The sequence below is a fragment of the Bombina bombina genome, chromosome 4, assembly GCF_027579735.1.
Source record: "Bombina bombina isolate aBomBom1 chromosome 4, aBomBom1.pri, whole genome shotgun sequence".
NCBI lineage: Eukaryota > Metazoa > Chordata > Amphibia > Anura > Bombinatoridae > Bombina > Bombina bombina.
The window spans coordinates 568,653,850-568,668,679 of NC_069502.1; the positions used below are offsets into that span (position 1 = coordinate 568,653,850).

General features: G+C 40.9%; 1 protein-coding gene across 1 annotated transcript in view; it reads right to left on the reverse strand.

The window, feature by feature from the left end:
• The window catches only part of MDN1 (midasin AAA ATPase 1), a 1,255,339-nt gene that overhangs the window by 430,231 nt on the left and 810,278 nt on the right, over nucleotides 1–14,830 (reverse strand). The window contains 1 exon segment of the mRNA XM_053710546.1: nucleotides 13,909–14,069. Within this exon segment, the coding sequence (XP_053566521.1) occupies nucleotides 13,909–14,069 (161 nt within the window).

Sequence of the window (14,830 nt, forward strand, 5' to 3'; positions counted from 1 at the left end):
CCAGAGGACTGTGAGTCCCTCCTTGATGATTGATGTATGCCACAGTTGTGACATTGTCTATCTGAAAACAAATGAACAACTCTCTCTTCAGAAGAGGCCAAGACTGAAGAGCTCTGAAAATTGCACGGAGTTCCAAAATATTGATCGGAAATCTCACCTCCTGAGATTCCCAAACCCCTTGTGCCGTCAGATACCCCCACACAGCTCCCCAACCTGTAAGACTTGCATCTGTTGAGATTATAGTCCAGGTCGGAAGAACAAAGAAGCCCCTTGAACTAAACGATGGTGATCTGTCCACCATGTCAGAGAGTGTCGTAAAATCGGTTTAAAGATATTAATTGAGATATCTTTGAGTAATCCCTGCACCAATGGTTCAGCATACAGAGCTGAAGAGGTCGCATGTGAAAACGAGCAAAGGAGATCGCATCTGATGCGGCAGTCCTAAGACCCAACATTTCTATGCATAAGGCTACCAAAGGGAATGATTGTGACTGAAGGTTTTGACAAGCTGATATCAATGTTAAACTTCTCTTGTCTGACAAGGACAGAGTCATAGACACTGAATTTATCTAGAAACCTAAAAAGGTTACCCTTGTCTGAGGAATCAATGAACTTTTCGGTAAATTGATCCTCCAACCATGAACTTGAAGAAACAACACAAGTCGATTCGTATGAGATTCTTCGAAAATGAGAAGACTGAGCAAGTACCAAGATATCGTCCAAATAAGGAAATATCAAAACCCTATTCTCTGATTACAGAAAGAAGGGCACCGAGAACCTTTGAAAAAAATTCTTGGAACTGAGGCTAGGCCAAACGGTAGAGCCACAAAACTGGTAATTCTTGTCTAAAAAGAGAATCTCAGACACTAAAAGTGATCTGGATGAATCGGAATATGCAGATACACATCCTGTAAATCTATTGTAGACATATAATGCCCTTGCTAAACAAAAGGCAGGATAGTCCTACAGTAACCATCTTGAATGTTGGTATCCTAACATAACGATTCAATAATGATAGATCCGGAACTGGTCTGAAGGAATTGACCTTCTTTGGTACAATGAAGAGATAAAATAAAACCCCAGCCCATGTTCCAGAACTGGAACTGGCATAAATACTCCAGCCAACTCTAGATCTGAAACACATTTCAGAAATGCTGAGCCTTTGCTGTGTTAACTGGGACACGGGAAAGAAAAGAATCTCTTAGCAGGAGGCCTTAACTTGAAGCCAATTCTGTACCTTTCTGAAACAATGTTTCTGAAACCAGAGATTAAGAACGGAATTGATCCAAATTTCTTTGAAGAAAACGTAATCTGCCCCATACCCGCTGAGATGGAATAAGGGCCGCACCTTCATAGGTACTTAGGAGCTGGCTATAGGTTTCTATAAGGCTTGGATATATTCCAAACTGGAAATAGTTTCCAAACTGATACCGCTCCTGAGGATGAAGGATCAGGCTTTTGTTCCTTGTTGTGAGGAAAGGAACGAAAATGATTATTTACCCTGGAAAGAAAGGGAAAGCAAAGTTGACTTAGAAGACATGTCAGCATTCCAAGTTTAATCCATAAAGCTTTTCTAGCTAAAATAGCTAGAGACATATACCTGACATCAACTCTAATGATATCAAAAGATGGTATCACCAATAAAATTATTAGCATGTTATAGAATAATAATAATGCTATAAAATTATGATCTGTTACTTGTTGCGCTAAAGCTTCTAACCAAAAAGTTGAAGCTGCAGCAACATCCGCTAAAAATATAGCAGGTCTAAGAAGATTACCTGAACATAAGTAAGCTTTTCTTAGAAAGGATTCAATTTTCCTATCTAAAGGATCCTTAAATGAAGTACTATCTGCCGTAGGAATAGTAGTACATTAGCAGGAGTAGAGACAGCCCCATAACCTTAGGGATTTTTGTCCCAAAAAACTCTAATCTGTCAGATGGCACAGGATATAATTTGCTTAAACGTCTAGAAGGAGTAAATAAATTACCCAAATTATTCCATTCCCTGGAAATTACTTCAGAAATAGCATCAGGGAGATAAAACACTTCTGGAATAACTACAGGAGATTTAAAAACCTTATTTAAACGTTTACATTTAGTATCAAGAGGACCAGAATCCTCTATTTCTAATGCAAATAACACTTCTTTAAGTAAAGAACGAATAAATTCCATCTTGAACAAATACAAAGATTTATCAGCATCAACCTCTGAGACAGAAACCTCTGAACCAGAAGAACCATTATCAGTATCAGAATGATGATGTTCATTTAAAAATTCATCTGAAAAAAGAGAAGTTTTAAAAGACTTTTATGTATACTAGAAGGAGAAATAACAGACATAGCCTTCTTAATGGATTTAAAAAATAAAATCTCTTATGTTATCAGGAACACTCTGAAAATTAGATGTTGACGGAACAGCAACAGGTAATGTAACAGTACTAAAGGAAATTTTATCTGCATTAATAAGTTTGACATGACATGCAATACAAATAACAGCTGGAGAAACAGATACCAAAAGTTTATAGCAGATACACTTAGCTTGGTAGCTCCAGCACTGTGCAGTGATTTTCCTGAAGTATCTTCTGACTCAGTTGCAACGTGGAACATCTTGCAATATGTAAAAGAAAAAAACAACATATAAAGCAAAATTGATCAAATTCCTTAAATGACAGTTTCAGGAATGGGAAAAAAATGCCAGTGAACAAGCTTCTAGCAACCAGAAGCAATAAATAATGAGACTTAAATAATGTGGAGACAAAAATGACGCCCATATTTTTTAGCGCCAAAAAAGACTCCCACATTATTTGGCGCCTAAATGCTTTTGGCGCCAAAAATGACGCCACATCCGGAACGCCGACATTTTTGCCGCAAAAAAACGTCAAAAAATGACGCAACTTCCGGCGACACGTATGACGCCGGAAACAGAAAAAAAAATTTTGCGCCAAAAAAGTCTGCGCCAAGAATGACGCAATAAAAACAGAATTTATGTTTACCTGATAAATTTCTTTCTCCAACGGTGTGTCCGGTCCACGGCGTCATCCTTACTTGTGGGATATTCTCTTCCCCAACAGGAAATGGCAAAGAGCCCAGCAAAGCTGGTCACATGATCCCTCCTAGGCTCCGCCTACCCCAGTCATTCGACCGACGTTAAGGAGGAATATTTGCATAGGAGAAACCATATGGTACCGTGGTGACTGTAGTTAAAGAAAATAAATTATCATACCTGATTAAAAAACCAGGGCGGGCCGTGGACCGGACACACCGTTGGAGAAAGAAATTTATCAGGTAAACATAAATTCTGTTTTCTCCAACATAGGTGTGTCCGGTCCACGGCGTCATCCTTACTTGTGGGAACCAATACCAAAGCTTTAGGACACGGATGAAGGGAGGGAGCAAATCAGGTCACCTAAATGGAAGGCACCACGGCTTGCAAAACCTTTCTCCCAAAAATAGCCTCAGAAGAAGCAAAAGTATCAAACTTGTAAAATTTGGTAAAAGTGTGCAGTGAAGACCAAGTCGCTGCCCTACATATCTGATCAACAGAAGCCTCGTTCTTGAAGGCCCATGTGGAAGCCACAGCCCTAGTGGAATGAGCTGTGATTCTTTCGGGAGGCTGCCGTCCGGCAGTCTCGTAAGCCAATCTGATGATGCTTTTAATCCAAAAAGAGAGAGAGGTAGAAGTTGCTTTTTGACCTCTCCTTTTACCTGAATAAACAACAAACAAGGAAGATGTTTGTCTAAAATCCTTTGTAGCATCTAAATAGAATTTTAGAGCGCGAACAACATCCAAATTGTGCAACAAACGTTCCTTCTTTGAAACTGGTTTCGGACACAGAGAAGGTACGATAATCTCCTGGTTAATGTTTTTGTTAGAAACAACTTTTGGAAGAAAACCAGGTTTAGTACGTAAAACCACCTTATCTGCATGGAACACCAGATAAGGAGGAGAACACTGCAGAGCAGATAATTCTGAGACTCTTCTAGCAGAAGAAATCGCAACTAAAAACAAAACTTTCCAAGATAATAACTTAATATCAACGGAATGTAAGGGTTCAAACGGAACCCCCTGAAGAACTGAAAGAACTAAATTGAGACTCCAAGGAGGAGTCAAAGGTTTGTAAACAGGCTTGATTCTAACCAGAGCCTGAACAAAGGCTTGAACATCTGGCACAGCTGCCAGCTTTTTGTGAAGTAATACCGACAAGGCAGAAATCTGTCCCTTCAGGGAACTAGCAGATAATCCTTTTTCCAATCCTTCTTGAAGGAAGGATAGAATCCTAGGAATCTTAACCTTGTCCCAAGGGAATCCTTTAGATTCACACCAACAGATATATTTTTTCCAAATTTTGTGGTAAATCTTTCTAGTTACAGGCTTTCTGGCCTGAACAAGAGTATCGATAACAGAATCTGAGAATCCTCGCTTCGATAAAATCAAGCGTTCAATCTCCAAGCAGTCAGCTGGAGTGAAACCAGATTCGGATGTTCGAACGGACCCTGAACAAGAAGGTCTCGTCTCAAAGGTAGCTTCCAAGGTGGAGCCGATGACATATTCACCAGATCTGCATACCAAGTCCTGCGTGGCCACGCAGGAGCTATCAAGATCACCGGCGCCCTCTCCTGATTGATCCTGGCTACCAGCCTGGGGATGAGAGGAAATGGCGGGAACACATAAGCTAGTTTGATCAGAATGTCGTCCAGGTAAGGTACTACTGCAATGCCCCTTGGCCTTAGCACCGCTAGAAGGGAGCCTAGTACCTTTGTGAAAATCCTTGGAGCAGTGGCTAATCCGAAAGGAAGCGCCACGAACTGGTAATGTTTGTCCAGGAATGCAAACCTTAGGAACCGATGATGTTCCTTGTGGATAGGAATATGTAGATACGCATCCTTTAAATCCACCGTGGTCATGAATTGACCCTCCTGGATGGAAGGAAGAATAGTTCGAATGGTTTCCATCTTGAAAGATGGAACCTTGAGAAACTTGTTTAAGATCTTGAGATCTAAGATTGGTCTGAACGTTCCCTCTTTTTTGGGAACTATGAACAGATTGGAGTAGAACCCCATCCCTTGTTCTCTTAGTGGAACAGGATGAATCACTCCCATTTTTAACAGGTCTTCTACACAATGTAAGAACGCCTGTCTTTTTATGTGGTCTGAAGACAACTGAGACCTGTGGAACCTCCCCCTTGGGGGAAGTCCCTTGAATTCCAGAAGATAACCCTGGGAAACTATTTCTAGCGCCCAAGGATCCAGAACATCTCTTGCCCAAGCCTGAGCGAAGAGAGAGAGTCTGCCCCCCACCAGATCCGGTCCCGGATCGGGGGCCAATATTTCATGCCATCTTGGTAGCAGTGGCAGGCTTCTTGGCCTGCTTTCCCTTGTTCCAGCCTTGCATTGGTCTCCAAGCTGGCTTGGCTTGAGAAGTATTACCCTCTTGCTTAGAGGACGTAGCACTTTGGGCTGGTCCGTTTTTACGAAAGGGACGAAAATTGGGTCTATTTTTCGCCTTGAAAGGCCGATCCTGAGGAAGGGCGTGGCCCTTACCCCCAGTGATATCCGAGATAATCTCTTTCAAGTCAGGGCCAAACAGCGTTTTCCCCTTGAAAGGAATGTTTAGTAGCTTGTTCTTGGAAGACGCGTCAGCCGACCAAGATTTCAACCAAAGCGCTCTGCGCGCCACAATAGCAAACCCAGAATTCTTAGCCGCTAACCTAGCCAATTGCAAAGTGGCGTCTAGGGTGAAAGAATTAGCCAATTTGAGAGCATTGATTCTGTCCATAATCTCCTCATAAGGAGGAGAATCACTATCGAGCGCCTTTATCAGTTCATCAAACCAGAAACATGCGGCTGTAGTGACAGGGACAATGCATGAAATTGGTTGTAGAAGGTAACCCTGCTGAACAAACATCTTTTTAAGCAAACCTTCTAATTTTTTATCCATAGGATCTTTGAAAGCACAACTATCCTCTATGGGTATAGTGGTGCGTTTGTTTAAAGTAGAAACCGCTCCCTCGACCTTGGGGACTGTCTGCCATAAGTCCTTTCTGGGGTCGACCATAGGAAACAATTTTTTAAATATGGGGGGAGGGACGAAAGGAATACCGGGCCTTTCCCATTCTTTATTAACAATGTCCGCCACCCGCTTGGGTATAGGAAAAGCTTCTGGGAGCTCCGGCACCTCTAGGAACTTGTCCATTTTACATAGTTTCTCTGGGATGACCAACTTTTCACAATCATCCAGAGTGGATAATACCTCCTTAAGCAGAATGCGGAGATGTTCCAACTTAAATTTAAATGCAATTACATCAGGTTCAGCCTGTTGAGAAATGTTCCCTGAATCAGTAATTTCTCCCTCAGACAAAACCTCCCTGGCCCCCTCAGATTGGGTTAGGGGCCCTTCAGAGATATTAATATCAGCGTCGTCATGCTCTTCAGTAACTAAAACAGAGCAGCCACGCTTACGCTGACAAGGGTTCATTTTGGCTAAAATGTTTTTGACAGAATTATCCATTACAGCCGTTAATTGTTGCATAGTAAGCAGTATTGGCGCGCTAGATGTACTAGGGGCCTCCTGAGTGGGCAAGACTCGTGTAGACGAAGGAGGGAATGATGCAGTACCATGCTTACTCCCCTCACTTGAGGAATCATCTTGGGCATCATTGTCATTATCACATAAATCACATTTATTTAAATGAACAGGAATTCTGGCTTCCCCACATTCAGAACACAGTCTATCTGGTAGTTCAGACATGTTAAACAGGCATAAACTTGATAATAAAGTACAAAAAACGTTTTAAAATAAAACCGTTACTGTCACTTTAAATTTTAAACTGAACACACTTTATTACTGCAATTGCGAAAAAACATGAAGGAATTGTACAAAATTCACCAAATTTTCACCACAGTGTCTTAAAGCCTTAAAAGTATTGCACACCAAATTTGGAAGCTTTAACCCTTAAAATAACGGAACCGGAGCCGTTTTAACACTTTAACCCCTTTACAGTCCCTGGTATCTGCTTTGCTGAGACCCAACCAAGCCCAAAGGGGAATACGATACCAAATGACGCCTTCAGAAAGTCTTTTCTAAGTATCAGAGCTCCTCTCACATGCGACTGCATGCCATGCCTCTCAAAAACAAGTGCGCCACACCGGCGCGAAAATGAGACTCTGCTTATGCTTTGGGAAAGCCCCAGAGAAATAAGGTGTCTAATACAGTGCCTGCCGATATTATAATATCAATAAACCCAGATAAAATGATTCCTCAAAGCTAAATATGTTTTAAAACTGAATCGATTTAGCCCAGAAAAGTCTACAATCTTAATAAGCCCTTGTGAAGCCCTTATTTACCATCGTAATAAACATGGCTTACCGGATCCCATAGGGAAAAATGACAGCTTCCAGCATTACATCGTCTTGTTAGAATGTGTCATACCTCAAGCAGCAAGAGACTGCACACTGTTCCCCCAACTGAAGTTAATTGCTCTCAACAGTCCTGTGTGGAACAGCCATGGATTTTAGTTACGGTGCTAAAATCATTTTCCTCATACAAACAGAAATCTTCATCTCTTTTCTGTTTCTGAGTAAATAGTACATACCAGCACTATTTTAAAATAACAAACTCTTGATTGAATAATAAAAACTACAGTTAAACACTAAAAAACTCTAAGCCATCTCCGTGGAGATGTTGCCTGTACAACGGCAAAGAGAATGACTGGGGTAGGCGGAGCCTAGGAGGGATCATGTGACCAGCTTTGCTGGGCTCTTTGCCATTTCCTGTTGGGGAAGAGAATATCCCACAAGTAAGGATGACGCCGTGGACCGGACACACCTATGTTGGAGAAATGAAGCATTTTCTGCCCCCGCGAGCCTAACAGCCCACAGGGAAAAAGTCAAATTTTTTAAGGTAAGAAAAAATGATTGAAACAAATGCATTTATCCCAAATATGAAACTGACTGTCTGAAAAATAAGGAATGTTGAACATTCTGAGTCAAGGCAAATAAATGTTTGAATACATATATTTAGAACTTTATAAATAAAGTGCCCAACCATAGCTTAGAGTGTCACAGAAAATAAGATTTACTTACCCCAGGACACTCATCTACATGTTTGTAGAAAGCCAAACCAGTACTGAAACGAGAATCAGCAGAGGTAATGGTATATATAAGAGTATATCGTCGATCTGAAAAGGGAGGTAAGAGATGAATCTCTACGACCGATAAAAGAGAACCTATGAAATAGACCCCGTAGAAGGAGATCACTGCATTCAAATAGGCAATACTCTCCTCACATCCCTCTGACATTCACTGCACGCTGAGAGGAAAACCGGGCTCCAACTTGCTGCGGAGCGCATATCAACGTAGAATCTAGCACAAACTTACTTCACCACCTCCATCGGAGGCAAAGTTTGTAAAAACTGAATTGTGGGTGTGGTGAGGGGTGTATTTATAGGCATTTTAAGGTTTGGGAAACTTTGCCCCTCCTGGTAGGAATGTATATCCCATACGTCACTAGCTCATGGACTCTTGCTAATTACATGAAAGAAAAGGTGGAGACAAGAATGACGCCCACATTTTTTTAGCGCAAAAATGACGCCCACATTATTGGCGCCTAAAATTGTTTGGCGCCAAGAATGACGCCACATCCGGTGACGCCGACATTTTTGGCGCAAAAACGTAAAAAAAAAAAAAATTAAACTGACTGTCTGAAATAAGGAATATTGATCATCCTGAATCATGGCAAATATAAGTTTAAAGACATATATTTAGAACTTTATAAATAAAGTGCCCAACCATAGCTTAGAGTGTCACATAAAATAAGATATACTTACCCCAGGACACTCATCTACATATAGTAGATAGCCAAACCAGTACTGAAACGAGAATCAGTAGAGGTAATGGTATATAAGAGTATATCGTCGATCTGAAAAGGGAGGTAAGAGATGAATCTCTACGACCGATAACAGAGAACCTATGAAATAGATCCCGTAGAAGGAGACCATTGAATTCAAATAGGCAATACTCTCTTCACATCCCTCTGACATTCACTGCACTCTGAGAGGAAAACCGGGCTCCAGCCTGCTGCAAAGCGCATATCAACGTAGAATCTGGCACAAACTTACTTCACCACCTCCACGGGAGGCAAAGTTTGTAAAACTGAATTGTGGGTGTGGTGAGGGGTGTATTTATAGGCATTTTGAGGTTTGGGAAACTTTGCCCCTCCTGGTAGGAATGTATATCCCATACGTCACTAGCTCATGGACTCTTGCTAATTACATGGAAGAAACTTAAATACAGTCAGATAAGAGGCAGCCTTCAAGGGCTTAGAAATAAGCATATGAGCCTACCTAGGTTTAGCTTTCAACTAAGAATAATGAGAGAAGAAGCAAATTTGACGTTAAAAGTAAATTAGAAAGTTGTTTAAAATTACATGCCCTGTCTGAATCATGAGTTTAATTACAACAGGAGCTGTATTTATGTAATAAAACAGTTCACCCTTTAAATAATAAAAAAACTTTTTAAATCACCTTATTGTTTTTCTCTCTGAATCTAGTACAACTGGTTTGTACTTTTGAATTTCAAAAAGAAATTTATGCTTACCTGATAAATTTATTTCTGGATATGGCGAGTCCACAACATCCTCAATTACTGTTGGGAATATTACTCCTGGCCAGCAGGAGGCGGCAAAGAGCACCACAGCAAATCTGTTAAGTATCACTTCCCTCCCTACATACCCCAGTCATTTGACCGAAGGGAAATGAAAAAAGGAATAATACAAAGGTATAAAGGTGCCGGACGTTTAGTCAAAATTAACTGTCTTAAATAAAAAAGGGTGGGGTTGTGGACTCACCATATCCGGAAATAAATTTATCAGGTAAGCATAAATTTAGTTTTCTTTCCTAAGAGATGGTGATTCCACGACGTCCTCAATTACTGTTGGTAACCAATAAACAAGCTAGAGGACGCAGATGACTAGGGAGGGAGAACAAGACAGGCAGACCTAAACAGAAGGCACCACCGCTTGAAGAACTTTCCTCCCAAAAGAAACCTCAGCCGAGGCAAAAGTATCAAAACTATAAAATGTAAAAAAGAATGCAGAGAAGACCAAGTTTCAGCCTTACAACTCTGGTCCACAGAAGCCTCATTGTTGAAGGCCCAAGAAGAGGGAACAGCCCTCGTGGAATGAGCTGTAATTCTCTCAGGAGACTGCTTACCAGCAGACTCATAAGCAAAACGAATTATACTTCTCAACCATAAAGAAAGCGTAGTAGTAGTAGAAGCTTCCTGACCTTTACGTTTTCCTGAGAAACAAACAGGGTAGAGGACTGGCAAAAATCCTTAGTCGCCTGTAAGCAGAATTTCAGTACGCACAACCTCCAGGTTGTGCAACAAACGTTCCTTATGAGGAGGAGGAGGATTAGGACATAGAGAAGGAACAATAATTTCCCGATTAATATTTCTATCTGAAACCGCTTTAGGAAGAAAAAACCAACTTCGTACGAAGAACTGCCATATGAGCATGAAAGATCAGATAAGGCGAATCACACTGCAAAACCGAGAGTTCCGAAACTCTCTGAGCTGAAGACATAGCAAAAAGAAACAAAAACTTCCAAGCTAACAACTTAATATCCATGGAATGCAAAGGCTCAAACTGAGCCTACTGCAAAACCTTAAGGACAAGGTTAAGGCTCTAAGAAGAAGCAACAGACAAAAAACACAGGCCTGAGTCTGACCAGGGCCTGACAAAAGGATAGAACATCTGGCACATCCGCCAGACGATTGAATAACAAAAAGATAACCCAGCTCCAGACCTTCCTGGAGAAAAGATAAAATCCTAGGAATCCTACCCTACTCCAAGAGTAGCCCTTGGATTCATACCAAAAAAGGTATTAACGCCATACCTTATAGAAAATATTTCTAGTAACAGGCTTGCGAGTCTGAAACATGTTCTCAATGACTGACTCAGAAAGCCCGCTTATACAGAACTAAGCGTTCAATCTCCAAGCAGACAGTGACAGAGATACGAGATTTGGATGAAGGAAAGGAGCTTGAGTTAGAAGGTCCTTCCTCAGGGTCAACCTCCAAGATAGAAGAAATGACACCCAACCCCAACAGAAATCCTTAGATTCGCACCAAAAAAAAGGTATTTATGCCATACCATAAGGTAGATCTTATGAGTAACAGGCTTACGAGCTTGAAACATAGTATCAATGAAATCAGAAAAAACACGCCTAGCTAAGACAAGGCATTTAATCTCAAAGCAGTCAGCTTCAGAGAATCTAGATCTGGGTGGAGAAAGGGACCCTAAGGTAGAAGGTCCTTCCTCAGAGGCAACCTCCAAGGGGGAAGAGATGACATCTTCACCAGATCCTGGGAAGCCAGACAGGAGCTATAAGAATCACTGACGCCCTCTTCCTGCTTGATACAAGCTATTACTCGAGGAAGAAGGGCGAACCGAGGGAACAAGTAAGCTAAATCGAAATCCCAAGGAACCGCTAGAGCATCAATCAGAACTGCTTGAGGATCTCTTGATCTCGACCCGTACCTTGGAAGCTTGGCGTTTAGACGAGACACCATTAGATTCAACTTCGGAACCCCCCATCTGAGGGTTATCGTTGAGAATACTTCCGGATGGAGAGCCCACTCCCCTGGGTAAAAAGGCTGCCTGCTCAGAAAATCTGCTACCCAGTTGTCGACCCCTGGGATATGGATGACAGAGAGGAGACGATCGTGAGCCTCCGCCCACAGAAGAGAGAGTCTCTCGTTATAGAGTCTAAGACTATCCTCAGAGAGATCAGAGTGGTCTCCGTTCAATTGTCTTAGCATGCATAGCTGTAGAGTTCTCAGACAGAAATGAGCAAAAGGAATAATGTCCATGGAAGCAACCATTAGGCTGATTACTTCCATACACTGAGCCACTGATTAACGAATAGAGGACTGAAGGGCAAGACAGTGAGGTGGGCCTCGTCAGTGAGGTGCAGCCATATTTCGCTAAGCACATTGGACAAGGAGTCTATGGCCCGGTTACCACCTTGGGCAAAGAATCGCACCAAAAAGATGCTGCGCCCGCAACAGTAGCAATACTTGCAACTGGTTGCCATTGAAAACCTTGATGAATGTACATTTATCTTAAGTTTCCAGCTTCTTATCCATGGGATCCTTGAAAGAAGAGCTATCCTCAAGAGGGATAGTAGTTCTTTTGGCTAGAGTAGAAATAGCGCCCTCTACCTTAGGTACGGTACAAGTCCCTTACAGAGTCAGCTACAGGAAAAGGAATCCCCGGTTTTTCCCATTCCTGAGCTATAATTTCCGACACACGATCTGGGACAGGAAATACCTCTGCAGACGAAGGTTTGACATCAAACACTCTGTTAAGCTTATTAGACTTCTTAGGAGTCTCCGCGACAGTAGAGTCTGAGTCCTCCAAGGTAGCAAGTACCTCTTTCAGGAACAAACGGAGGTGCTCCAGCTTGAATCTAAAATTAACCTCCTCTGGATCTGCTGCACTAGCCAACGCAGTCTCAGAGTCAGAGATCTCTCCCTCAGAAGCCACTGAGGAATGATCTTCAAATAACTGAGAAAGACTGACTAAAGCAGACTTAGATTCAGAACTCTTAGAATGAGAAATGTTCTTAGATTTCCACTCTCTCTTACCAGCCATAGGGAAGGCTGATAAGGCCGCAGAAACCGCAGAAGTTATCTGCGCAGTAAAATCTCCTGGTAAATAAACACCCACAGAAGCTAGTTGAGAGGAACCGCAGGGCACTGCATGTGAAACTGCAAAAGCTTGGGACGTTTGAGGAGAAAGTTGAGGCATGGCACGGACATTATCTTGAGAGACATATGGCTCAGAAGGGGGTATCTTTGTCCCTAGACAATGTTTTATTTAATCATGAGGAACAAAATTGCACAGGAGGAATAATCTGGGCCTCCAAGCAATACAAACACTATATGGACACTGATGCAAATTTAAAGTTTAACACTTTAAAGGGACAGTCAACCCAAAAACCGTTTTAAGTTATACATATAAACTTTCCATGGATCATCTTTTACCAATGTAGCCCAGTTTTCTAATATATAGTGTTTGTCAGTAAAATCACTTACCGTTTGCGCCGCCATTTCAAAATGTCCGTTAAGCCCCTCCCCTTTTTTGTCATCAGTGACAGCATGTTCTTGTGATTTATGTAATTTATCTATCCTACTCATAACCGGCTTTTGCGCATTCGCAATGCGTCTATTGTATTGTACGTTAGGTACATTACTACTGTTTATTATCCACTTGATTTAATGCCAATACATTTGCGCACTTGCTGTGGCTAGAGTTTTATTGTTATATATGAACTGGGCTTAATCTGTGACTGTTCATTGATGGAACGGATTGGAGCTGCATGTGAGGATTTAAAATGTATATGTCTTGCGCAAATGTATTTGTCTTGCACAAATGTATTGGCATTGCACACTTGCTGTGAACTGAACCACCTAAGCCGTCTAAGCTACCTAAGAACAGAGCATTAGAATAAAGAAACAAATAACTCCATGTTTATTAAAACAAATGAACTGCTGTTGTCCCTCAGCAAAACCTTGGACCACTATATCAAACGCTTCAATAGCAGAAAGATAACAAACACCTGAGCCTTTCTTAGGAGTTGGCCTAAAATGAGCAAGATGGGATATATTATTAAAATTGAGAACAATAACAAAAACAATAGTTTTTGCGACCAGATATGTGGTGTACACATCTGGTAAAACTTAGGAAATTAGCTTCACTTTTGTGAGTTAAGGCACTATTTTGTTTTTACACTTGTCTATACAGGCTAACTATAATGCACTATTTTAGTGCATTGTGTGTATAGGACTGTGGTGTGCGGTCTATAACGATACATTAAAAGCCAACCTTATTCAAAAGATACTAACCTTTGCTGCTTACAGTGCAGGAATATCTGTGGAATATGGCTCAGTGTGTGTTTAACAACCCAGTTCCAATGAAAGGACATAACAGCTAAGCCTCCAGAGTCAATTGACACATTTTCAGTCACCGTCCTGAACCTATCACGCCACTGCAGGCAACACAATGCCTAAAGAAGAAGAATCATACAATGAGGAAAAAGGACAAACAACAATACATTCCACATGCATGTAACAGAACAAATAAAACAGATGTATTAAAATATGTAGGAATGAAGAATTTTACTTTAAACAAGTGAAAATAATAATGTTAACACTTAAAGGAACATTAAATACAGTAGACATATATAATCAAATGATAAAAATACAATCATGATAAAAATACAACCCAATAACACCAGTAGATTTTTTTTTTCCTCTTACAAATTTAAAAAATGTACTTCAATTTGCCAGCCCTCTGTACTGCTATCAGCCAAACACTGTGCACATACTCAGTAGTAGTTGGTGTCTCAGAAAGTGTGCATATAAAAAGGCACAATTCAATAATTAAAGTAAATTGGAAAATATCTTAAAAACTGCATGCTCTATCTGAATGAAGAATGTTTAATTTTGACTTTAGTGCCCCCTTTAAAGTTTATACTATAGAGACAAATCTACAGTATTTTTTATGTCAATTTGAAAAGTAATAAAACAAAATGAATGCTTACCTGATAAATTTCTTTCATGATGGAGAGAGATGTGTCAACACTAGTCATACATATAGCTAAGTAGATGAGGAAAACAGAAAAGCAGCAAAAGATAAAGTAGGGCAAAGAAGTACAAAAACCAAGTACTGCTGTCACCTTAACAAAATAAAAATTAAATAAAGTGGGGCTCATAAATTTTGTTTTCATTCATCAGATGGCGAGAGTCAACAAGTCATCACATGTGG